Consider the following 24,489-nt stretch of genomic DNA (forward strand, 5'->3'; position numbering starts at 1 on the left):
TCCATTCACCAGCATCCCCTTTAATAAAACACAGCAGGGCGAGTGTAACAACAGAAAACAAAGAGAGAGAGCAGCGCGCGAGATTACCATTTACAACCACAGAGACTGCCGGTAGGGGGAGGGAGGGGCCACGGGACGCCTGGGGGAGGGAGCGGAGGCAGCTGGACGGCACCTATTTATACAGGATGTCGTAGTGTCCCGGTCTGTACAGTAGATACACCTTGGGCTCCGAGCCCTCTGGGAAGACATGGGGGTTAGTGCCTCCACCCTCGCCCCGGTCCATGTACTCCACCAGGATAGACACGTTCAGGGCCTGAGCCAGGGCGATGATGTGGATGTGGTCGCTCTCTTTGCACATGGGTTCCACCTCCTGGAAGGGATCGAGTGGGAGACAGAGGGTTAAGGAGCCCGCCCCGCCCTACCTGGGGACTTGCCTACAGATGCTACCAACATCCTGCCTCAGGTGGGGCTCGACAGACCTCCCCTCCTCCTCCTATGGCTCTGAGGCAGATCACGAGTTTGTTTTGTCGCCAAGCTCTCCCCGCCTCCAGCTACCTATCGAGATGCCAGTTGGCCAGGGCTCCGCACCCCCTTCCGCCACACAGGGGATTCCCGATAGGGGAATTACCTAGGGATCCAACTGAGATCACAAGTCAGCTTGGTCTCGGTGACCTCTCTCAATGCACAGGGGACACCCTTCCGTTCCCTCCAGGGAACAAGCTGTGAATCCTACTCAGATCACACATGTATTGGATCTCAACCCCTCTCCCAAGGGCAGGGCAGGCTGGTCCTGCCCTGTCCCTTCCCCTGCCCCAGGAACCAACTGTGGATGCTACTGAGATCATGAGTTAGCTGGGCTTTAGCACCTCCCGCCAATCCTCCTCAGATCACAAGTCGGCCGGGCCTCGGCCTCACTACCCAGAGATCTCCTCGACACAGGGAGGCGTTGGGCTGTAGCTCCCACTCCAAGACAGTTTGGGAGGGACAGGGGCACTCCAGTGTAAAATCATGCCATGGATCCTCCACCCTCAAATTCCTCGTGCTCGGTGTGGTGTCGGCACCGCATTTAGAGACAGCGGGGAGGGCAAACCCTAGGATTGGAACCTGCTGCCCCCAACGGGCCCACGAGCTGCCCCTACCTGCTGACAGAACTCCTTGATGCTGCGGCCTCCCTCGATGAAGTGCTCGAAGAACTTGCTCTCGCGCTGTAGGTAGCCGGAGGTCAGCAGCCTCAGGTACACCACCAGATAGTCGGAGGTGCTCTGGTCGTTGAAGGAGGCCAGGAGCTCGGAGACCGTGATCTGCTTTTCCACTTGCTCTATCAGGTCCATGAACTGGAGGGGCACGGGAGGGAGGGTGTCAGAAGCAGACCCCTTGCTCCACCGCCCAACCCACTGCCACAAGCTCTCCAAGAGTCAGAATAAACAGGCTGGACTCTGGTCAGTTACAGTGGCACACATACGCAGTTGAGCTGGTGTCCTCAGCTTAGGGAAACTGAGGGCCCAATGGGGAGGGGGGGGGAGAGGTTTACATGAAGCCGCCCGGGTAGCCTGCAGGAAATCCAAGAATCAAACTCAGGTCTCATGAGTCTCAATCTGCTCTGACCATCCCATCCCATCTAATGGCATCTGCCCCCAACCCATAGGGGAGGGGGGGATATCACTCACCGTGTTATGGAAATCCTCGATTGTGAACTCTGTGAAGCCCTGGGACACCAGGTCCTCCTTGCTTTTGGCAGAGATATCCTTGAACCTGCATGAGATGAGATGGGGTCAGTATGGGCATCCTTTAAAAAGTGGAAGTTAAATCCTACTGAGGAAAATAGAAAGGAGCATAAACTCTGGCAAATGAAGTGTAAAAATATCATTAGGCAGGCCAAAAAAGAATTGGAAGAACAGCTAGCCAAAGACTCAAAAAGTACTGGGCCCAGTCCTATTCAACATATTCATAAATTATCTGGAAAAAGGGGTAAACAGCGAAGTGGCAAAATTTGCAGACAATACAAAACTACTCAAGATAGTTAAGTCCAAAGCAGACTGTGAAGAGCTACAAAGGGATCTCACAAAACTGGGTGACTGGGCAACAAAATGGCAGATGAAATTCAATGTTGATAAATGCAAAGTAATGCAAATTCGTAAACATAATCCCAACTATATATACAAAATGAGGGCTCTAACATTTAATTTAAATGTTACCACTCAAGAAAGAGCTCTTGGAATCATTCTGGAGAGTTCTCTCAAAACATCTGCTCAATGTCGTCGGCGATCCCTCGAGGTCAAGGATGATCTCTTTCACAGGTTTTATTTTTCATGGGTATTTTGGTGACTGAGGAGTCCGATCCTTGAGTCACAGGCTCATTGGCAGACGTTGCAGGTGGTGTTGGAAGACAGGGTTGGGCCGCAATTGCTGCATGACGGTTGTCTTTCCTTTCTTTCTTTTCTGGCATTTTTCTGTGACCAGGGGAAGGCGATTTTCCTCAAAAGTGGACGTTCCCTCTCTGACAAGTCTTTGCCGGTTATCCCTATCCTGGGCTGCTCTCCCCCAGTATGTGGTGTCAATGCCAAATCTCTTGATGTTTATCTTGAGGGTGTCTTTAAAGCATTTCTTTTGGCCTCCCCGTTTCCTTTCTCCTTTGGTGAGTTGGGCGTACAGCAGTTGTTTTGGTAAGCGTACATGAGGCATGGGCACACAGTACCTGCTCCACCTCAGCTGGTGCTGGATAATCAGGGCCTCAACACTGAAGATGTTGGCCTCTGTGAGGACACTGACATTAGTGCGATGATCCTCGCACTTTATGTTGAGGATCTTCCGAAGAAAGTGCTGGTGTTCCAGGTGTTTTCTGTAGGTCACCCAAGTCTCGTAGAGGATAGTTGGCAATACCACCACTTTATAAACTAAAAGTCTTGACGGGTGTTCAACAATCACATCATCAGCACACTAGTATGTGTTGTGATTATTGAACTCCCAAGAAGAAAGTCTGCCAAAGGCAAGGCTGGCACAGTGAATTCTGTGCTGAATCTCGACGTCTATGTCTGCCCTCTCTGAGAGATGGCTGCCAAGATAGGCAAAGTAGTCTACATTTTCCAGTTCTTCTTTGTTGATGTGGATCTTCCTTGCTGGATCTGATGATTGACCGGGGACTGGCTGGTGGACAACTTTTGTGTTGCCAATATTCAGAGATAGCCTTAGGCTTTTATAAGCTTCAGAGAAGCAATTGAGGGCTGTTTGCAGATCCTCCTTTGAGTGTGCAACTACAGCACAATCGTCTGCATACTGGAGTTCGGCTACTGTTGCTGATATTAGTTTAGTTCTGGCACGGAGACGAGAAAGGTTGAAGAGGTTGCTGTCAGTCTGATATTGGATGCCAGTGCCCTGTGGTAGATGGTCTTGGGTTAATGTTTTCCTCCTCTTGGAGGAGTCTTACAATGGTGATAAATTTGCTTGGGCAGCCAAACTTTGACATAATTTTCCAGAGCCTCACAGTTGACAGAGTCGAAGGCTTTGGTCAGATTGATAAAGGCCATATACAACTCCTGGTGGTGTTCTTGACATTTTTCCTGGATCTGCCTGGCTGTGAAAATCATGTCAGTGGTGCCTCGTGATGGTCTGAAGCCACATTGGAACTCTGGAAGTACTTCCTCTGCAAGAGGGAGCAGGAGATTCAGTAAGATTCTAGCAAGAAGCTTCCCAGCAATGGAGATATTTGTGAAGATAAAAGGCCAAAGCCCGCCAAACATTGAGAGTGTGGAGCACACGTTCTCGAGGGAAGGCGTGTGGTTTGGGGTAGAAGGTCGGGAGATGTACGCACCAGTTGAGGTGGAATGGCAAGGCCACCTTGGGGAGAAATTTGGGATGGAGACACAGGGAGACTTTGTCCTCGTGGAAGACAGTGAAAGACATCATGGCCTCCAGTTCACTAATGTGCTGTGCGGAGGTGACAGCTATCAAAAAGATCACCTTCATGGAAAGATGGGCAAGGGAGCAGGTGGTGAGTGGTTCAAAGGGCGGCTTGGTGAGGGCAAAAAGCACGAGGTGAAGGTCCCAGGAAGGAGTAGGCTTCTGGACGGCATGGAAGGCATTGAGAAGGCTGCGAAGGAAGTGGAAGATAGTCGGGTGAATGAAGATGGAAACCCCATCCACAGAAGGAAGGACAGCACTAAGCGCGGCCAGGTGGATGCGGATGGAGGAGTGGGCGAGGCCTGACAGAGAGAAAGGAGGTAATCCAGGACGATGGGAATGGAGATGGCATGCAGGTGGTGTTGCGCCCAGCCGGTAAAACGTTGGCTCGGTAACATGCTCAAGTGGACGAGCATCGGCTATGGGTAAGGATGTCGTGGACTGGGGAGGAGCATGCCTGGTGTATGCGCAAACCCATCCAAATAGCAGGCCGTGAGATGGAGAGGGCCTGGGCTGGGATGTCGCAGTTGGCCGTTCGCTTGCGTAAGGAGATCCAGGAGATGGATCAGAGGACGAGCAGAGCGATGTAGGAGATCCATGTCCCAGTACTGGCGAGGCCAGGCGGGGGCAATAAGGAGAAGAGTCGTGCCGCACCTCGCGCAGGGCTTGAGGGAGCAGGGGAATGGGCGGGAATGCATAGTGGAGGCCAGTGATCCAGGACAGGAGGAGGGCATCGCCCTCGGAGCCTGGGCGAAGACCTTCGTGAACATGCGGGGGGCAGTAGCAATACCGAAAGGGAGGACCCAGAACTGATAGTGGGAATGGCCCACCGTGATTCGGAGGAACTTGCGATGAGCGGGGTGGAAATGGGTATGGAAGTAGGCATCCTTCATATTGAGAGCCGCAAACCAGGCTCCACAGGGAAGGGAGGGGAAAATGAGGGGAAGGGTGACCATCTGGAAATGGAATCTGCAGATAAATTTGTTCAAGAGCCGGAGGTCCAGAATTGGGCGAAGGCTACCCCCTTTCTTTGGCATGAGAAAATAGGGGGAGTAGAAGCCCCAGCCCCGATAGGGGTGCGGGACGAGTTCTATGGTGCCCTTCCGCAGGAGGGCATCTGCTCCCTCTCTGAGAAGGTGGCAATGCGAGGAAGTGCTCAGGTGCTGCTAGGGTGGACCGAAGGGCGGGAAGGAGAGGAATTCCATAAGGTAGCCCTGGTGGACGATGTCCAGCACCCAGCGGTCGGTGGCAATCTGGCCCCAGTAGTGAGTAAAGGAGATGAGGCGACCCCCAAAAATCCATCGGCAGGGTGGTGGGAGGCGTAGAGGAAGGTTCACGGGTCTCGAGGAAGGAGTCATAAGGGTTGCTTGGGAGGACATTGCGGAAAGGTAGATGTGGAAGAAGTAGCTGTAGTGGCGGAGCGTGGTCGTTGTGAACATGGGCAACAGTGGGAAAAGTCAGGCAGGCGCTGCGGGCAAGGCTGGTCTGTGGCATGGGGACGGGTCAGAAGGACGACCCTTGCTGGCGGCGAGCGGAGGACAGAATACAGAGGCCCAGCGACCGGTGTGACAGTCTTTGAGAGAATGCAAAGACCCCTCCATCTTGTCACTGAACAATTTATTGTTCTCAAAGGGAAGGTCCTCCAGGGTGGTCTGAACCTCCTTCGGGAAGCCGCTAGATTGGAGCCAGGAGTCCCGGCGGGGGACGACCCCGGATGCCAGGGAGCAGGACATGGCGTCGGTGGCATCCACCGCGGCCTGGAGAGCTACTTTAGCCACCAGCCTGTCCTCGTCCACAAGGTCTTGGAAGTCCTGCTGTTTTTCCAGGGGGAGGAAGGCCTGAAAGTCCACCAGCTTAGAGTACAAAAGGAAGTCGTATTTGGCCAGGTTGCTCTGGTAACTCGCAATATGGAATTCGAGCCCTGCAGAGGAGTAGACCTTGCGGCCCAGCAGGTCCAACTTTTTGGCGGCCTGGTTGGGTGGCATGGAACGGAAATTCTGTTGGCGTGCGTGCTTGGTCACAGCTTGTACCACCAGCAAATTGGGGTGGGGGTGGGTGAAAAGAAAGTCCATGTCCTTCGCTGGCATGAAGTAGCGGCGCTCTGCCCATTTCAGGGTAGGGGCACAAGAGGCCGGGGTGTGCCAAGCGGCTTGGGCTGGTTGCATGTGGGCATTGTGAACAGGGAGGGCAGTGCGGGAGGGGCCAGGGGGTTGCAGGATGTCCAATAATTGGTTTTGTGGATCCTGGACATCTTCGACAGGCAGGTTGAGGGCTGTAGGCACGCGTTGAAGCAAGTCCTGGTACTGCACATGATTGGAGCATCGTCAGGGAACGAAGAGGTGCCCATATTGACTGGAGGGGGCAATGGCGCTTCTAGCGTGAAAACAATTAGAGGCTTTTTGTACACAGAGGGAGGAGCGGTGGACGCTGGAGAAGGGCGGTGATGCAGGCAGGGTGGCACGCCAGGGTCGCAGTAGGGGTTTCATGCAGTCCAATAGGGCCAAGCATGGGGGTCACCAGGCACTTGCAGTGCCCACGGGTAGCGGAACCATGGATCAGCTGGCGGAGCGGACAGCTGATGGTATGGTTGGTGCCGGTATTCTGGTCTGTATGACTGGGCAGGTGAGAAGGCGGTGTCCAGTTCTGAGGAACACTCAAAGTCCAAAGACAGGTCCGGTAAGGGTGGGGCTGTCAGAGCCAGCAGTACCAGCACTGTAGGGGGGTGAAGGCCGGGTGATCCGAGAGTTCGTCCGAAAGGCGGGGTGGAGCAGCAGGCTAGAGCAGGAGCGGCTCGTCTGTGGCAGACGGTAGATGAAAGGTGCCTGGAGGATCAGGGCATGGAGGTGAGCCAGCAAACAGCAGCATGAGTTCAGCCATGGGCGTAAGAGAAGACAGACAGCCCAGAGTGCGCTGGGCATGTGAGTTTGGATGGTCCTGGCGGAGTAGAAGGAGCCGGAGATGACAGTGGTGGATCAGTCACCGGGGCTGGCAGAGGCGCTGTTGCGGTGCGGTGCCTGGACTTGTGCTCCGTGCGATACTTCCTCGGAGCAGGAGCGTCTGAATTGGTATGCGATTTCTCACCAGACGTGGCATGGCTTGGAGATGCAACGCTGAGCTTGGAGGCGGTCCCTGTCAGGGAGCTGCCTTTATGCCCATGAGCGTGCTTCTAGTGCGCACAGTAGGCTTTAGCCGGATGGAACGGTGCCACCAGTGCCAGGCAGGAAGGGCCCCGGGTCGTGCTGGCCACCAGTGCCAGGCATCGGATCTGTGGTCACCTGATCCAATTGCGCACGTGGGCACACAGCCTCCTCCATAAGGAATTTGCGGAAGCAAAGTTTTCTAGTTTCCCAGGTACGAGGTGGCAACAAGCGACAGATGGAGCAGTGGGCGGAGATATGAGTCTCACAAGACAGCAGAGACAGCATTGGTTCTCGTCTCTCACGGAGAAGGAGCGCGGGGAGAAAGCACAGTATTTAAAACCGGCTCGCCAGGGCATAATCCTGGGCCCTGGAGAAGCCCCCGGAGGTGAGAAAGTCCAACGGAAACCTAAATAACTAACAGTTAACTAACAAACAGACAACTAAGTTCTAAGAACTACAGAAAAACTATATACAATGAACAGAAAGCAGTTCTCTTAGCGAGCTATGAACACTGAGGAACAGGGGTTCCGACTCTGGCCGTGCGGCAGTAAGAGGGAACTGGAGCAGTGTCGACCCGCTCAGCTCCTAGAGCCTTGGATGCACCACGCAGTCAACACACGACACACGTGTGGGTCAAGGGACCCTACTATGAACAGTTCCAGCTCCAACTCATGGCGCACATGCACACCCACGTCTGGAATCCACATAGGGACCATCACTCGATGAACTGGGAACTGAAGTCAGGAGTGCCGACCCTGTGCCGTAACTAAGATGAATAATCAGCATTTGTTTCAAACCCAAAAAGGGCGGATGGGGAGGGGGAAGGATCCTTACAGTCTAAGGAGTGTCCTCAAGTTGGGGAAGATGCCACACGGCCGGAGCTCTGACTTGGCAGGAGTCACACGCTGGGGCCTTTCCAATCACCCAGCCTGCCCTCTGGGATAGAAACGGGGATCCGTGCGTGCCAGGCTAATAATCCCCCCAACTCTTATATGGCACTTCTCACTGTCAATCTCACAGAGCTTTACAAAGGCTGTCAGTATCATCATCCCCATTTTACAGATGGGGACACTGAGGCCCAGAGCGGGAAGGGACTTGCCCAAGGTTACCCTGGAGGCCAGCATCAGAGCTGGGAATAAACCCCAGGTCTCCCAAGTCTTAGCCCGGCACTCTTCCCTCACTAGGCCCCATGGTCTCCCGCTGTCCTCCCACCACACTGACCCCCTTGTCGGGCGGGGGGGGGGAAGAGAGGAGAGCAGACTCCCGTCTCCCACAGGGCCCCACCCTACCGTTGCAGCTCCTTGCTGTCCTCCAGTAGGGCCTCCAGATGCGAGAAGCCAAACGCCCGGTAGAAGCAGTTGCCGTCGGGCCGCGTCTTCCGGATGTACGAGTACTTTTTGAGCAGGTCCTATGCAGAGCCGGGGGAGGCACAATTAGTCCCTCATAGGGAAAGGGGCCGGGAGGTTAGTGGCCAACAGTGCCACATAAATACTAAGCGTTATTACACCTCCTGCCCCTGCCAAAGCCTGGCGGGGGACGGACGGACCCAGAATTCAGGGCGGGGGGGGGGGGAGGGGAGGGAGCGGGCAACTTAGAGAGGGGAGTCTGAGGGACAATGCCAAGGAGGGGTGACTGGGGGACTGCGTGGGCAGGGAAGGCCAGGATTTTCAAGGGGGTGTGTGTGAACCTAGTGAGAATAAGCTGAGGAGTGGAGGGGGGGGGGAGAGGAGAGGCCAAGATTGAGGGGCTGGGAGGGAGAGCTCGAGGGGAGGCTGGGGGACTATGGAGGGAGAGAGGTCTGGGATTTAGATGTCAGGGTGAGGCAGGCTGGGGCCTGCAATTAGGAGATGGGGGAGCCAGGAGGAGCAGGGGACCTAGGTGGGATCAGACAGGAGGACTAAGGAGGAAAGGGCCTGGAGTCATGGGGCTGGGATTTGGGGGGAGGGTCCTAGAGCTGGGAGTGCCCAGCTGGTCCCTACCTTGATCTTCTGTTGATAGATGTGATCGTCCTCCGCGTATTCCTTGTACAGAACTGACAGTTCCAGTCTGTCCGACACCAGTGGGTTCTGGACGGCGATCTGGAAGGACAACGGAAGGCGCCGTGACACTAGCGGGGGGGAAGCGGTAGCCATGGCTCCCCAACCTTGCTACGGAGGCACCCTGAGCTAACAGACACCCAGGACCTACAGCAGGAGACCTGGAGCTGGCTGCAGTCCCTCCTGGGAGCTGTAGTCTGGCTACTTCATGCCCCCATTCCTCTCCATAGGCCAGGGGACCCTGCTGAACTACATCTACCAATGCACTGCCTTCACTGACTTGCCAAGCCACTGCCGTGCCTCTTGGGAACTGTAGTTCAGGTGGCTTATGCACCTATTCTCCACTATAGCTAGGACCCTACCAAATTCACGATCCATTAACTTCATGATTTCAGCTATTTAAATCTGAAATTTTACGGTGTTATAAGTGTAGGGGTACTGACACAAAAAGAAGTTGTGTGTTTGGGGGGGGGGTCACAAGGTTATTATGGGGGCAGAGGGTTGCAGTACTGCTATCCTTACTTCTGCACTGCTGCTGCCGGCAGCACTGCCTTCAAAGCTGGGCAACAGGAGAGCGGCAGCTGCTGGCCGGGAGCCTAGCTCTGAAGGCAGAGGTGCTGCCAGCAGCAGCGCAGAAGGATGGCATGGTATGGTATGGTATTGCCACCCTTACTTCTGCGCTGCTACCTGCAGAGCTGGGCGCCCGGCCAACAGATGCTGCTCTCTGGCCACCCAACTTTGAAGGCAGCACAGAAGTAAGGTTGGCAATACTACTGTCTCCCCCCCTTCCCCTCCAAAATAATCTTGTGACCCCCCTGCCACTCCCTTTTGGGTCAGGGCCCCCAATTTGAGAAACACTGGTCTCCCCCGTGAAATCTGTACAGTATAGGGTAAAAATCTGTATAGTATAGGGAAAGACCTGATTTCATTGGGGGGGGGGGAGAGACCAGATTTCACGGTCTGTGCTGCGTTTTTCATGGCTGTGAATTTGGTAGACTTCCTGGTTGGCATATACCTCCCATGAGGGCCCACAGTCCCCCCTCTATGCAAGAGAATGCGACAGCCATGGTACATCATGGGAGATGTAGTCCAGCTGAAAAGCCCAGCCATAGAGGAGAATGAGAGCACCAGGCACCTGAACTCCAACTCCCAGGAGGCACTGCAGCAGCATTTCAGAATCAAAACATTTCAGTTTTCGGACATTCAGGTTGGGATTTTTTGACAGAAAAAAAACCCCACCACCTTTTTCCCAGGGAAGAGGAAGTTACTTACCTGTCACTGGAGGTTCTCGGAGATGTTTGGTCCCTATCTGTATTCCACTGAGGGTTACGCATGCGCCACGTGTCCGGAGCCAGAGATTTTGGAAGTAGTTGTCTCTGTTGGTCCGCATGTGCCCCCTTGCCTCGCGCCTCATGGTTTCACCCGAGACGATAAAGGGTGGGACGGACCAACCGCCTCTCCAGTTCCTTCTGCACCACAAATTGAACAGGTCCACAGCAGAGGGGAAGGAGGGTGGGAAGTGGAATACAGATAGGGACCTGTGACAGGGTGCTGGGCAGGAACTCCTGAGCCAGCCCTCTGTCAATACCAGCTCCAATTAAGGTAGGTAAATTGGAGCTGGCTAGAGAAACCTGCACCTGATTGGCAAATGGGAAATAGCTGCCAGCCTAATTAGCCTGGGGCTACATACAGGCCCAGAGGAAGGAAGCAAAGGCGGAGCCAGAGAGTGGAAGGAGAGCGGTAGCCCTCCCCCCCTGGGTGCAGAAGCGGAGAAGTCTGTAAGGCTGGAAACCCAAGCTGTATGTGGTGGGAAGGTGGTGGGAGCACACGCTGTAAATAAACTGCACCGGTGATTGCTGAGCCCCAGGGTCTCTGAGTGGTTTGTGAATGCAGCAGAGGCAGGAGCAAAGGGGGCCCTGCTTCACCCTGCTACAGGACCACACCTCTCGAAGTACCCTCAGTTACAGGTAAGTAACCTCCCTTTCTTTGAGTGATGGTCCCTACTGTATTCCACGGAGGGTGATTAACGAGCAGTACCTAATTCAGAAGAGGGTGCGAGGACGGGGGTGGAACAGCTGAACAGAGGACAGTCATGAAGAACAAGGCATCCATCTGAGAATCTTGTACCAAGGCGTAATGCACAGAGAAGGTATGTCGTCCCCAATGCCACGTGGCTGCCTTGCATACTTCTGAAAGCGGTACGTTGTGAAGGGCGACCGCAGTCAATGCTTGCGCTCTTGTGGAATGGGTTCTCACCCCAAGGAGTTGAGGCAGTCCTGATAACAGAGAGTTATGTACCCCAAAATCCACTGTGTGGAGATCGCCTGCCCCTTAAGTCTTTCAGCTATTGCGACAGTCTGGGGACTTCCGGAATGGTCTTGTCCTCTGCAAGTTTAAGGCCGGAGCCCTGTGGATGTCGAGGGAGTGCAGGTACTGCTCCTCCACTGAGGCGTGTGGCTTCGGAAAGAAAGCAGGTAAGCATATGGGTTGGCTGAGATGAAAGCAGGATACAACCTTTGGCAGAAACTTGGGGTGCAGGCACAGGGAAACTTTGTCCTTATGGAACGTGGTGAAAGGGGGTTCTGCCATCATAGCCCCAGTACGCCTATCCTTCTCGCAGAAGGAATAGCTACCAGGAAGACAACCTTCATGGAAAGAAGGGACAGGGAGCAGGAAGCCAGTGGTTCGAAGGGCGACTTCATTAATGTTGAGCGAACAAGGTTGAGGTCCCATTGGGGAGCGATAAGTTGAACAGGTGGGAAGGTTCTGAGGAGGCCCTTCCAAAACCTGGCAGTCAATGGATGTATACATATGGACTGCCCTTCCACGGTAGGGTGGAAGGCACTGACAACTGCTATGTGGATCTTAACGGAATTGAGAGCAAGTCCCAATGTCTTCACGGACAAAAGGTAGTCCAGAAGAAGGGAATGCCCACTTCATCAGAGGCTAAACCCCTTTTTGGGCCCAGTAGGCAAAGCACTTCCACTTGGCCCGATAGGAACGCCTCGTGGACTCCTCCCTGCTGCTCAAAGGGATGTCTTGTACTGCTGACAAACATTCCCATTCTAGCGAAGATGCCCATCCAAAAACTAAGCTCTGAGGTGAAGCATCTGCAGATCGGGATGCCTGATCCTGCCGCTGTATTGTGAAAGCTGTTCTGGGAAAGCTGGCAGGAGAAGTGGAGGACGAGCTGACATGTGGAGCAGCTGTGGAAACCAGAACTGGCATGGTCAGAACCGGGTGATCAGAATAACGATGGCCTTCTCCCTGATCACATGGAGGACTCATGGCAGGAGTGTCAGAGGGGAAAACGCGTAATTGATCTGGTCTGACCAGTGGAGGACAAGGGCATCGCTCTGGGAATGGGCGCCAAGCCTCCCCTCATCTCCTGGAGCAGTATGTGGTGCACTTGCTGTTGGCATGGAAGACAGAGATCCCTGGTCAGAATCCCCCATTGGCTGTAAATCATAGAATAGTAGGACTGGAAGGTCTTTGACTTTGAGAGGTCATCTAGTCCAATCCCCTGCATTCAAGGCAGGACTAAGTATTATCTAGACCATCCCTGACAGGTGTTTGTCTAATCTGCTCTTAAAAATCTCCAATGAGGGAGATTCCACAACCTCCCTAGGCAATTTATTCTGGTGCTTAACTATCCTAACAGTTAGGAAGTTTTTCCTAATGTCCAACCTAAACCACCCTTGCTGCAATTAAAGCCCATTGCTTCTTGTCCAAGCCTCAGAGATTAAGGAGAACAATTTTTCTCCCTCCTCCTTGTAACAACCTTTTATGTACTTGAAAATCATTATGTCCCTCTCAGTCTTCTCTTCTCCAGACTAAACCAACCCAATTTTTTCGATCTTCCCTCATAGTTCATGTTTTCTAGACCTTTAATCATTTTTGTCACTCTTCTCTGGACTCTCTCCAATTTGTCCACATCCTTCCTGAAATGTGGTGCCCAGAACTGGACACAATACTCCAGTTGAGGCCATATCAATGCAGAGTAGAGAGGAAGAATTACTTCTCGTGTCTTGTTCACAACACTCCTGCTAATACATCCCAGAATGATGATTGCTTTTTTTGTAACAGCGTTACACTGTTGACTCCTGTTTAACTTGTGATCCACTATGACCCCCAGATCCCTTTCTGCAGTACTTCTTTGTAGGCAGCCATTTCCCATTTTGTAGGTGTGCAACTGATTGTTCCTTCCAAAGTGGAGTACACCTCTACCCCGATATAAAGTGACCCGATATAACACAAATTCGGATATAACGCGGTAAAGCAGTGCTCCGGAGGGGGGGGGGCAGGGCCGCGCACTCCGGCGGATCAAAGCAAGTTTGATATAACGCGGTTTCACCTATAACGCAGTAAGATTTTTTGGCTCCCAAGGACAGCATTATATCAAGGTAGAGGTGTACTTTGCATTTGTCCTTATTGAATTACATCGTATTTACTTCAGACCATTTCTCCAGTTTGTCCAGATCACTTTGAATTTTAATCCTATCCTCCAAAGCACTTGCAACCCCTCCCAGCTTGGTATCATCCGCAAACTTTATAAGTGTACGCTGTATGCCATTATCTAAATCACTGATGAAGATATTGAACAGAACCAGACCCAGAACGGATTCCTGTGGAACCCCACTCGACATGCCTTTCCAGTCTGAATGTTGTTGACCACAGTGTCGTGAAGCTCTCATTCATGATCGGCCACAAATGTCCTGCTGAGAGAGTGTGCAATCATGTTCTGAGCCCCTGGAAGATAGGCTGCCAACAACAGGATCTTGTGGGCAATGTTCCAATCCCATAGACGAACCGCTTCCGCAGAGAGTGTAGTCGATCTTGTGCCCCCATGCTTATTGATGTAATAAAACAATGGTGATGATGTCAGACATGACGAGAACACAATGCAAGCGAACAGATGGAAGAAATGCATGACATGCTCACCGTAACACCCGAAGCGCCAGGATGTTGATGTGCATTCGGATTCCCGAGGGGTCTGGGTCCCTTGTACCACATGCTCCCCCATGTGGGCACACCATCCGGAGAGTGATGCATCCGTGATGATAGTCATGTCCGACAAAGATGAGAGGAACAGCATCCCGATGCAGACCTGTCTTGGGTATGTCCACCACTGGAACGAGGAGAGCACCTTGGGAGGCACTGACAGCAGAAAGTCCGTGGTATATCCTGTGGGTGACTAGACTTTTTGGAGCCACAGCTGAAGTCAGCAAAGTCGGAGGTGAGTGAAGGCAGTGACGTATGTGCAGGCTGCCATGTTGCCAAGGAGGGATAGGCAAATCCTGACAGAACAGAAGGACTGTTGACTACTCGGACGATGAGTTCCTGCAGGGTCTGGAACCTGTCCCACTGTAAGTAGGCTTGTGCTGAGACTGAGTCGATGGAAGCCCCTATGAAATGCAGGGATTGCGTGGGAACCAAAGTTGATTTTTCAACATTTACGCTTACCCCCAGGGAAGAAAGTAGTCCGAGTAACATGGAGGTCGAGGCTCAACCCTTGTCCCTGGATCGCGCTGGTAGCAGCCAGTTGTCAAGACAGAGGAATATAAGGACCTTGTGACGCCAGCGGTGGGCCGCTATGACACAGAAAATTTTGGTGAAGACCTGTGGAGCAGTGATGAGTCCAAACGGTAGGACTCCGTATTGGAAGTGTTCAGGGCCTACTGTGAACGTCGAGAATCTTCCCATCTATGCAAAAAATAGGTGCCCTGCATAACGAGACCCATAACACACATGCCTCTTTCTACAGATGGTATGATGGCTGTTAAGGTGACCATACGGAACTTTAGTTTGTGTATAAAGCAACTGAGGTGTCGGAGGTCCAGGATTGGTCTCCACCCGCCCTTCTTCTTGGGTACTAGAAAATAAGTGGAATAGAACCCCGCACCCTGATAGAGCACATTCCTCCGGACTATTGCTCCCCTTTGCAGTAGGGAGTTGACTTCTAGAGTGAGGATGATGTCGTGAGAGTGGTCCGTGAGGAGGGACTGGGGCGGGGGTGAGGTAGTGTCATTAACTCAATCTTATAGCCATGTTGAATGACATCCAGGACCCACTTGTCCATTGTTGTCGCACTCCAAGCTGGTAAAAAGTTGTCCACCAGGCAGAAAAGGAAGGCAAGCGGCTGGACCTTATGAGTCGCAAGGTCTTCTCGTCAGCTAGCCTCCAATTTCAGATCTTGAACTACCAGGCCTTATTGACCAAATATGACTTTCTCAACTGAAAGTAAAGTCCTCCAATTTACTGTAGTTGCGACCCAGAAGGTCCAACCACTTGCCCTCCTTGTCCGCCAGGTTGGCGCATGGGTGCTGCTGCCTGGCCTGCTCAATGGCCACTTGGATCCTGAGAGAATTGGGTGGGGGTGAGAGAACAGAAACTCAGACCCCTTAGCTGGCACGTAGTACCCCTTTTCTGCCCCCTTGAGGGCAGGAGCGCCAGTGTCTGGGGTATGCCTAATGGTACAAGCCAGCTGAAGAATGGCATCGTTGATTGGTAGAGCAACCCTGGTCAGTACCAAGACCTGAATGTCGGTACCGAGGCCTGAAGGCTGTCCAGAAGCTGATGCTGTTTGTCCTGTACTTCCCTCCAGTGGTATATGAAGAATCTGTGTAGGAGGTCCTGGGACTGGTGAAAGTAATCTAGGGGTTGGAGGGGGAACCAAGGTCACTGTTGTGTCTGGAGAAGATGACGGAAATCGTTCCTGTTCCGGTGGTACCAGACTGAGTGGCTCATCCTCCAAAACCAGTTCCAAACATCTAATCGAGTATGCCCAAAACAGGGATGGGGTGAACCCTCTCTTGATGAATGGGAAGGCTCTGAAGGTGGATATTGAGGCCAGGGTCCCCAGTATGGCCAACAGGATGGATCCAGCAGATGCTGCGGAGAGCCCCACGGAGCAAGATACCAGTGGCTTCTCTGCTGGGGTAGAGGAGGGTACTGGCACTAAGCTGGTAGATATTCGTAGCGGCGGTAGGAGATGGGTGGCCCCTGCACCCCATCCAAATCCTCCAATGAGGAAAACTCAGATCCTGGTTCCAATGCCAGTAACGTCGGAAGTGGAGGAACCATATAAACCATAGGGGAATGGGTGGAAGCATGACTCAACTGCGATAAGTCCTGGGTTAGAGATCGTACCTCCCTAGGCTCAGACTGTAGAGCAGATGTGGGCAAACTACGGCCCGCGGACCAACCGTCCTGCCCAGCCCGAGCTCCCGGCCAGGGAGCCTAGTCCCCGGCCCCTCCCCCGCTGTCCCTCGTCCCCCGCAGCCACGCTCTGGCCCGCCACTCCTGCTGGGCAGCGTAGGGAGCACAGCTGGCTCTGGCCAGGTCTCGTGGCTGCGAGCTCCTGCTGCTGGTAAGGGGGCGGGAGGGGTTGGATAAGCGGGGGATCCTGAGGGGGGCAGTCAGGGAGGAGGATGCGGTTGGATGGGGTGGAGCTTTTGGGGGGGCAGTCAGGGGATGGGAAACAGGGAGGGTTGGGAGTGGGAGTCCCAGGGAGCTTGTCAGGGGGTGGGGATGTGGATGGGGTCAGGAGGGCAGTCAGGGGACAGGGAGCAGGGGGGTGGGATCCTGGGGGGCAGTTAGGGGCGGGGGGTCCCAGGAGGGGGTAGTCAGGAGACGAGGAGCAGAGGGTGGTTGGATAGGGGGTGGGAGTCCCAGGGGGGGCGGTCAGGTGGCGGGGGTGTGGAAAGGGGTCAGGGCAGTCAGGGGACAGGGAGGTTGGCTAGGAGGCAGGGGTCCCGGGAGGGGGTGGTCAGGGGACAAGGAGCAGGGGAGGTTGGATGGGTTGGGGGCTCTGAGGGGGGCAGTCAGGGGGCGGGAAGTGGGAGGGGACGGGGGCCAGGCTGTTTGGGGAGGCACAGCCTTCCCTATCCGGCCCTCCATACAGTTGTGCAACCCCGATGTGGCCCTCGGGCCAAAAAGTTTGCCCACACTTGCTGTAGAGGAAGGTGTGGAGACCTCATTTCTTCTGAGGCAAAGAGTTCATGAAGCCCAGGCGCTATCTCCAACCTCCCCAGTGTTAATGGCACGCGCTCCGCACCTGGAACTGGAGCTGGAGCAGAGGACTGTTTCGAAATCGATGGTTCTGTTGACTTAGAGGTGGCTGATTTGGAAGGTGTGCACAGCTTGGTACTGGCGAATCCATTGGTCTGTGCGATTTCTTGTCATGCTTGTGAGACTTGGAATGTGCCACTTCTCCGTGGCTGGAACTCGTGGAAGGCGCATTGCCCTTCTTGGGTCTGGAGGAAGACTGACTGCCATGCTTATGCGCATGCTTCCTTGCCTCCCAACTAGGCTCCAGCACGGGGTCCATAGTACTGGTACCGGCAATAACCAGACTCAATCTCTGCAGTTGGAGGTGCACTCCTGGATTTCTCAGGCTGATGTACGGGGGTGGTTCCCCAGCCTGGATCCAATAGCGGCTTGATGGCGACCTCCATGATGTGCTTTTTGAGGCAGAGAGCCCAGCCTTCTCGGGTATGCCTTGGGAAGGACAGGCAGATACTGCACCTGGATGAAACGTGGGCTTCTCCCAAGGATCAGAGCAGCATTGGTGCTCGTCGCTGACTGAGAACAAACACGGGCAGGAGACGCAGATCTTGAACCCTGGAGTCTTCGGCATAATCCAGAACCCGGATGTGGGTGCTGGATTGGGTGGGAGGGAGTGGTAACAGATTCTCCAAAGTCTCTTATCTCCTAAAAACTACTACTAAACGCTAAACTACAGTTAAAAAAAACAAGAATAAAACTAACTATGTACAATTCAAATCCTTTTTATTTTCAAGTGTGTCAGAGACGAGAGGACACTACTAGCTCTGACTTGGACCATGCGGTGGTGAGAAGGAACTGGGAATGCGGTCAGTCTGCCCTGCCCTTTGTCGCCTCAGACGAAACCATGAGGCAAGGGAAGGGCGCATGTGCAGATCAACAGACGCTAATACTTTCAAGACCTCTGGGTGCACAACGCGTGCGTAAATCCTCAATGGACTACAATAGGAACCATCACTCGAAGAAGCAGCTGATGCTTTTTGCGGAAATTCTGCTGTCAGAAACCTGATTTTTTACAGAAGAGCGTTTTGATGGAAAATTTTCAATGAGCCCTCATGAGCCCCTCACACCAGTACACAGTGCCCCCATGCTGCCTAGCACCCTTGGACTAGGAGCCCCGATAACACCTCCTCTAGCCCCCCCATCCCCATCTCTTCCTCCCTCCTCTGCCCCTAGGGCCCTGACAACCCCCCAGCCCCATCTATTCCCACGCCCCACCAAGCCTAAGTCCACCTCAGGAGTCCCAACCACTCCCTACTGTCCTCCCCTAGATATGGATCCCAGGAGTCCTGACACCCGTACCTATGCTCCCAGTTTCCTGAGCCAAAGGATGGAGCTGGGGGTGAAGGACAGCTGTGTCCTCATAGGTTAGCAGTGGGAGCAATTTGCCCTCATCTGAGCAGCTGCAGGTTAGGGGGAACATGACTGAGGCTACATGCAACCCCTGTGGGTGAGATTTGCGGGGTTAGCATAGGGAGGGCAGCGGACAGGTACCAAAACCCCAACATCCCAGAGGCTGGAGATGGAAAGTGAAACTACCAGAAACTGTGAAGGGAGAGCAAGGACACGAAGGCCACTCTGAGATCCACCCACTGACCCCTCTCAGATCTGGCAGACTACTTTCCCCTGCATCCAATGACCTTCTGAAGCCTCACCTCCTGCTGGATGCGATCCTGCTGAGCCATGATGGCTTCGTCATACGCCAGACAGTTAACTCCTGGAAGAGAAGAAGAGATGGAATGAGATGCTTATCCCACGCCAGCTGCACCCCAGCCAGTTCAGACCCCCGTGAGCTCCAGTCTCAAATGTCACCCCCCCCACACCTTAGGGGTCACCATCCTGCCATCAAGATGAGTTCCCCAAGGTTCAGTCTCAATTGACCTTTGCTCCTGTCACCTTTCCCTCACGCTCTATCCGCACAGCTGGAGGGGGAAGGCTAGTCCTTCGGGTCAGGTCACTGGGCTGAGATTCAGGAGATGTGGCTTCAGTTTCTGGCTCCGCCATAGCATTTGAGCGAGTTCTTTCATCTCTCTGGGCCTCCAGCTTCCCCCTCTGCAAAATGAGCTAATAAGCTTCCTCTGCTATTAGGCTATGAGCTCTCTGGGGACTCTCTCTCGCTACGTGTCTATGCAGTGGCCAGCATGATGGGTTCCCTGATCTCAGTCAGGGGAGGTTGGAGGGGTCCTGTCCAGCTCCCGGCCCAATGGGCCCTCCTCCCCCAATACTGATCAGGGAAACCTGCACAGCGCCCAGATCAATGGGGTCCCCGATGTAGGTCAGAGATCAATTTGTGCATCATATTGCCAAAATGACCCTTTCCCTTCAAGGGTTAATTTTTGAGTTCAGACAGCAAATATTCTCCCGGGAGAAGGTAGAGCAAACGGAATAACCCCAACACAAGGAAACCAACACTGACCCGGAAGCTGAGACACCAAAAGGGCTTGCTTTACAAATTCCTTCTGTAACACAGATATTCTTCTTATTCAGTAAGAAGTGTAGCTGTAACTAATCAATGCATCTCTCTGTGTGCAGCTCCAGCCAGTGGCCTCGGCAGAGGTCAGAATTTGTCTTTTTAAGCTCAACTCATTACAGGCACAAGTAGCTCTTTAGCAGACAGAAACTGAAGCTATTGTTTGTAAATACCATTAGGCGAATCCATTATGCTTTTGCTACAACATGCATTGCAGATATTAAGGCGACACCACCAGCTTCTAAACGGCCACGCTTCTGTCCACAAAAGTTTGGCACAACTAGCAGCTAAGATTTGAGGGTCTTGTTGACACACAAAAGTTGTGTCGCTTTAACTAAAGGCATTGATTTTTAACAGCCCCGGGGATTAAGCATGGACACAAACTCCCCAGCAAAGTGGTGGATTCTCCATCTTAACACTGGAGACCTTTCTGGAAGAGGCTTGAGTCAGCTATAAGCGATTGGGCTAAATACAGAAGGAAGTGGGTGAAATGACCTGATCTGTTCTATACAGCTCAGACTAGAGGTTCCTGCACTCTATGAATCACTAACTACACTGGCTGGTATAGCTAGAGCAGCACAACCCCTAGTGTGGGATGCAGTTATACCCAGTATACAGGTGCTTTACTCTGGCATAATTTATTCCTGAACAGAGGACTGAAAGGACCTCTTGGGTTATGGCCTCCAGGACCTGCTAGTGCAGGCAGCCCCGTCCTATCATCCGACTCAGAAATGTATCCAGCTCCATTTTCAAACTAGTTGGGGGTGTTTACTCCCCACTGCTCCTATGGGGAGGCTATTCCAGAACCTCCACTGATGGGCGGAAGCCTTCTCATTGCCAGCCTCCATCGATTCCTGGCCAGTTTACCCCATCTGCTCTTGTGCCAACATTGTCCTATAGCTTCAGTAGTTCTTCTCCTTCCCTGGTGTAAACCCCCCTGGTGCATTCACGGAGTACAAACAGATCCTTCCTGAGCCTTCATCTGGGCAGGCTAAACAACGGGACTGTAAAAATCACAGAAATTGCAGGGGGATTCGAGGGCAAAGTTCGATTAAAGCCCCTGGGCCTCAAGGAAATGATCCCTTCTCCTAGCCTGAAAATCTATGAATAATAAACCACAATAGTGTGATAGCTGAAAATACATCAATTCAGTGAGCCAGATCCTTAGCTTGTGTAAATGGCCCTAGCTCAGCGTGAGTCCCTAGAGCTACAGCAATGTACATCAGGTGGGGATCTGTCCCATTGAAACCGCTCTCCCATCCTCCCTCTACAATCTCCTCTATATCCCGCAACATGATGTCACCCCTCTTTTACAGATTGGGAAACCGAGGGATAATAATTTTGAGCAAGGCTTGGAACCCTGAGCTTCACCTCAAACAAGTCTCCCAAAGATGACTAACTTTCGGGTGTAAACAGCCTCCTATTTATCACTGCTACCCGTCCGCCTCTCAGTGCTGTCTGGCTTCGTTCAAAGACAGAGACGAGCCTTGCCAGCTCTGCAGGAAGATGAGAAAGCAATTTGGGCTCGTTCCATTGCATACATCACTGGCAGATGGGAGTCCCCAAGTCTGACTCCCAGCCCAACGGCATGCATCCCTGCTAATGCAGTACAGATCCCCTCTCTTGCTCTGCAGAGACCACATAACACAGGGTGGAAAGAACCACATGGGGTGCACACGCCCCCATTTTCCTCAGCTCACTGAGGAAGAACCAGGATACCCCACTACAAGAGTCTTCCCCAGAGCAGACACAGACGGACCACAGCCCTATTTTATCAACAGAACCATCTGGATCAGAGTCCAGAACTTTTCTTGCTGATGTGAACCGGTACTAACTCTATTGGGGACATCTCAACCAAAATAGCCTTTATTCTGCAAGAATTTAAACTGTGTCTATTGGTAATACTCCGGAGGCAAGGACTGCACTTAAAGGGAGCAAAGCTGATTGGAAAGCTACTGGGTAGGGAGAGAGGGCGTCTGTTTTCTTCACCCCAAGTCACCCTGGATGCCCCTCGTTATACAGAGCCATCGCTTTTTCTAACAGTTCCCCCTCCACCTTTAAACAAACAATTAAGACATTATTTATTGCTCTCAGTTAGGGATGGGCCAAGCAGGGTTTTAAGCAAAACCATCTGGGATGCTTGATGGGAGTGGGGGGATGTGGGGTGCTGGGTTTCGAGGAGGGAGGAGGTAATCAGAGGGTATTGGGAACTAGGTTAAGGGAAGGACCTGCTGATGGGAGCTTTAGGACTCCCTTGCAACAGGTGATTTGGTTTGGAGGTTCTTCCCCCCCACATCAGGTTTCCTAATCCTCACCACATGACAGCAAGAAACATGCGACCAAGTGGAGGGAATGTCCCCAGGGGCCCAGAACGGAATCCTGCCTCACAGAGAAGTCATGCTGGGGTGCGCACAGACCCTGCTGACGCGGTGTGGGGTGGGTTGATATGGACTGTTTATAGGTCGGAGTGTGGGGGCAAGGTCTGTAGGCCTCAGAGAACAGATGGTGGCACTCCTGTCCCCCATAGGGATGGTGGTGGAGATGGAAATCATATCGCTCAGAGAGGTGCTGCAGGGGGTGGGGTGCATACAACCAACGAAGGAACAGAGTAGGATGTATATTAAAGTGTAACAAGTGGGGTGGGGATTCTCATTGCCAGGGTGAGGTGGAACCTGTCTCCAGGGCCCCTGCTGATGGAGGAGCGGGGCAGGGCAGGCTATAGCATGCATTGCAGCGAGACTGGGGAATCCTGTGTCACATGGGCAACCACATCTCTAGGCCTCAGGGCACAGATGGGGCTGGATCCTGCTCCCGGGAATGCTGTGGGTGGGGTGGGGTGGGGTGGGGTGATTGCTACCATTGCAGGATCTAGGCAGAATGGGTTGGTGCATATTGGGAGGGGAGGGGGCACTAGGCCTCAGGACACTTTGTGGAGAGTCCTGTCTCTGGGGTGCAAGGGACACCCTGTATACTTGGAAGAGGAGGGAGTTGGAGACAAGGGAGTGACCTTTTCCCTGGGGATTATGCAGGGAGGGCAAGTAGGTATTGGGGGGAGGGGGGCGGGAGTTTCCCATCCCTGCTGATTGTGGTTGGGGACAGAGAACAGCTTCCACGAGACATGGAGAAGGAGGCAGATCCTGTGTGCATTGGGGGAGCGGTCTGAGATTTGGGGTGAGGGGAGGCCTTTCCTGGAGAAGGGGATCATGACCCCAGGGGATGTGGGGAGACAGATCCTGTGTGCATGTGAGACTTAGGGTAAGGGGAGGAGTTTCCTGTGGTGAGAACTTTGGGGTGCAACTCCTAAGAGGAGACAGGTGTGTGATTTGGAGTAAGACAATCCTCTCCCATAGGGAGGAAAGCATGTCTGGGATTTGGGGAAGAAACCCTTTCTCTGGGGTTTGGGGTGAGGGGAGGAGCTCCCTGTGGGGGAAGGAGGGTCCAGTCCCTTGGGGGAAGGTTAGGGGGGAAAGTGGTTCCTGTGGAAGAGGAGGTGAAGTGGGCAGATGAGCGAATCTGGGGAAGGGACCTATTCTCTGAAGTCTGGGGGAGCCAGTTCTGGGAAGGGGTACTCTGGGGGGAAGGAAGGAGTTTCCTATGGGGGATGCTAGCAGGGGAGGGAAGCAGAGCCAGGATCTGGGGGGCAGGGAAGGATTTTCCTTTAGGGGGCTGGGCTCTGGGGGAGAAAAGCCTGCCCTGGATTCGGGGCAAACCTTGTCTCTGCGGTCGGGGGGCCTGGGCCTTGGGGAGGAACCTTTCCCTGGGGAGGGGAAGCCAGGCCTGGGGGAAAGGTACAGCCGAGGCTCCTGTCCCCGCGCCACCCGGTCCCGCCCTCTGTTACTGGGACAGGGCCGCATTCGGCCGGGGGGCTCCGGGGGTCCTTGTCCCTCCCCGCGGGGGGTGGTAGGGCCTTGTCTCTGGCTGCGGGTATTGCCGGTCCGGGGGTCCGTCTCTCTCCGGGGGTCCCGCCCCTCCCCCTGCAGTGCCTTATGGGGGGCTCCCCGACCGCCCCTCCCCCCATTACCATCCGTGTCCCCCCCCAGCGGCTCCGGCTTCTGCAGAGGCTCCTCCGCCGCCATCTTTGAGCTGCAGCCCGCACCCAGCAAGCGCTTCCGGGGCACATCGGGCCCCAACGCCGGAAGTGCTTCCTCCCGGCCCTAGCAACCGCCCCTAGCAACGCCCCCGGTGGCAACTAGACCACTCCCACTTAGCAACACAACCCCAGGCTAGGCCCTCCACTGATGAACCTCGAAGGAGGGGTGTGGGCGCCATGGTAACAGGATGACACCCCATGCATCATTGGCATGCATGGTGATGTCATTGTGTGACATCACAGCATCCTGCTCAAGCCACTCTTCTGTGCCATTGTGACATAATCATGACACTGCAGTGGCCCCATGCAACCTATCATTGATGTGCCATTGTGATACCATCATGTAACATCAGGGGCCTCGCATCAACCCACCCTCTCCTGTCACTATGACACCCTCACATGACATCACAGCAGCTTCGTGACACCCCTATTCTTATGCCCTTGTGATGTCATAGGGACCTTATGACAACGCACCCTCATGTCATCAAAGCACCCTTGCATCAAAACGCCATTACTGTATTATTATGACATCATAATTTAACATCACAGCGGCCTCGTACAAACCCACTTGCAACAGGCTGCGCTGCTATGACATCATGTGACATCCTGGCTGCCTTGAATCCATTGCCATTAGCGTGTCACGTCGCTAGGACATCATCACGTGCAGTCTAGCATCAACCCACTATCACATCATTGTGCAACATCTCAACGGGGTCCCTTGACCTGATTGTCACATCCCTTTGTGAGGTCACTACATGTTATGAGGTCATGGTCTTACCCCACTTCAGCTCC

The 24,489-nt window shown here is 53.6% G+C and overlaps 1 protein-coding gene across 2 annotated transcripts; it reads right to left on the minus strand.

Moving 5' to 3' along the window:
* On the minus strand, positions 1-23,783 carry OTUB1 (OTU deubiquitinase, ubiquitin aldehyde binding 1). 2 transcript variants are annotated; one of them, XM_005305551.5, is made up of 7 exons: positions 23,629-23,783; positions 18,793-18,854; positions 9,017-9,115; positions 8,327-8,445; positions 1,668-1,752; positions 1,140-1,334; positions 1-370 (listed from the first exon to the last, which is right to left on the minus strand). In XM_005305551.5, the coding sequence occupies exons 1-7, from the start codon at positions 23,681-23,683 to the stop codon at positions 173-175; spliced, it is 813 nt and encodes a 270-aa protein (XP_005305608.1). In that variant the 5' UTR covers positions 23,684-23,783; the 3' UTR covers positions 1-172. The 2 variants fall into 2 exon arrangements, with proteins under 2 accessions (XP_005305608.1, XP_042705655.1); XM_042849721.2 differs by lacking the exon at positions 23,629-23,783 and adding an exon at positions 19,554-19,624.
* Positions 23,784-24,489: the final 706 nt, after the last annotated feature.

This window comes from Chrysemys picta, chromosome 7, assembly GCF_011386835.1.
Source record: "Chrysemys picta bellii isolate R12L10 chromosome 7, ASM1138683v2, whole genome shotgun sequence".
Taxonomy (NCBI): Eukaryota; Metazoa; Chordata; order Testudines; family Emydidae; genus Chrysemys; species Chrysemys picta.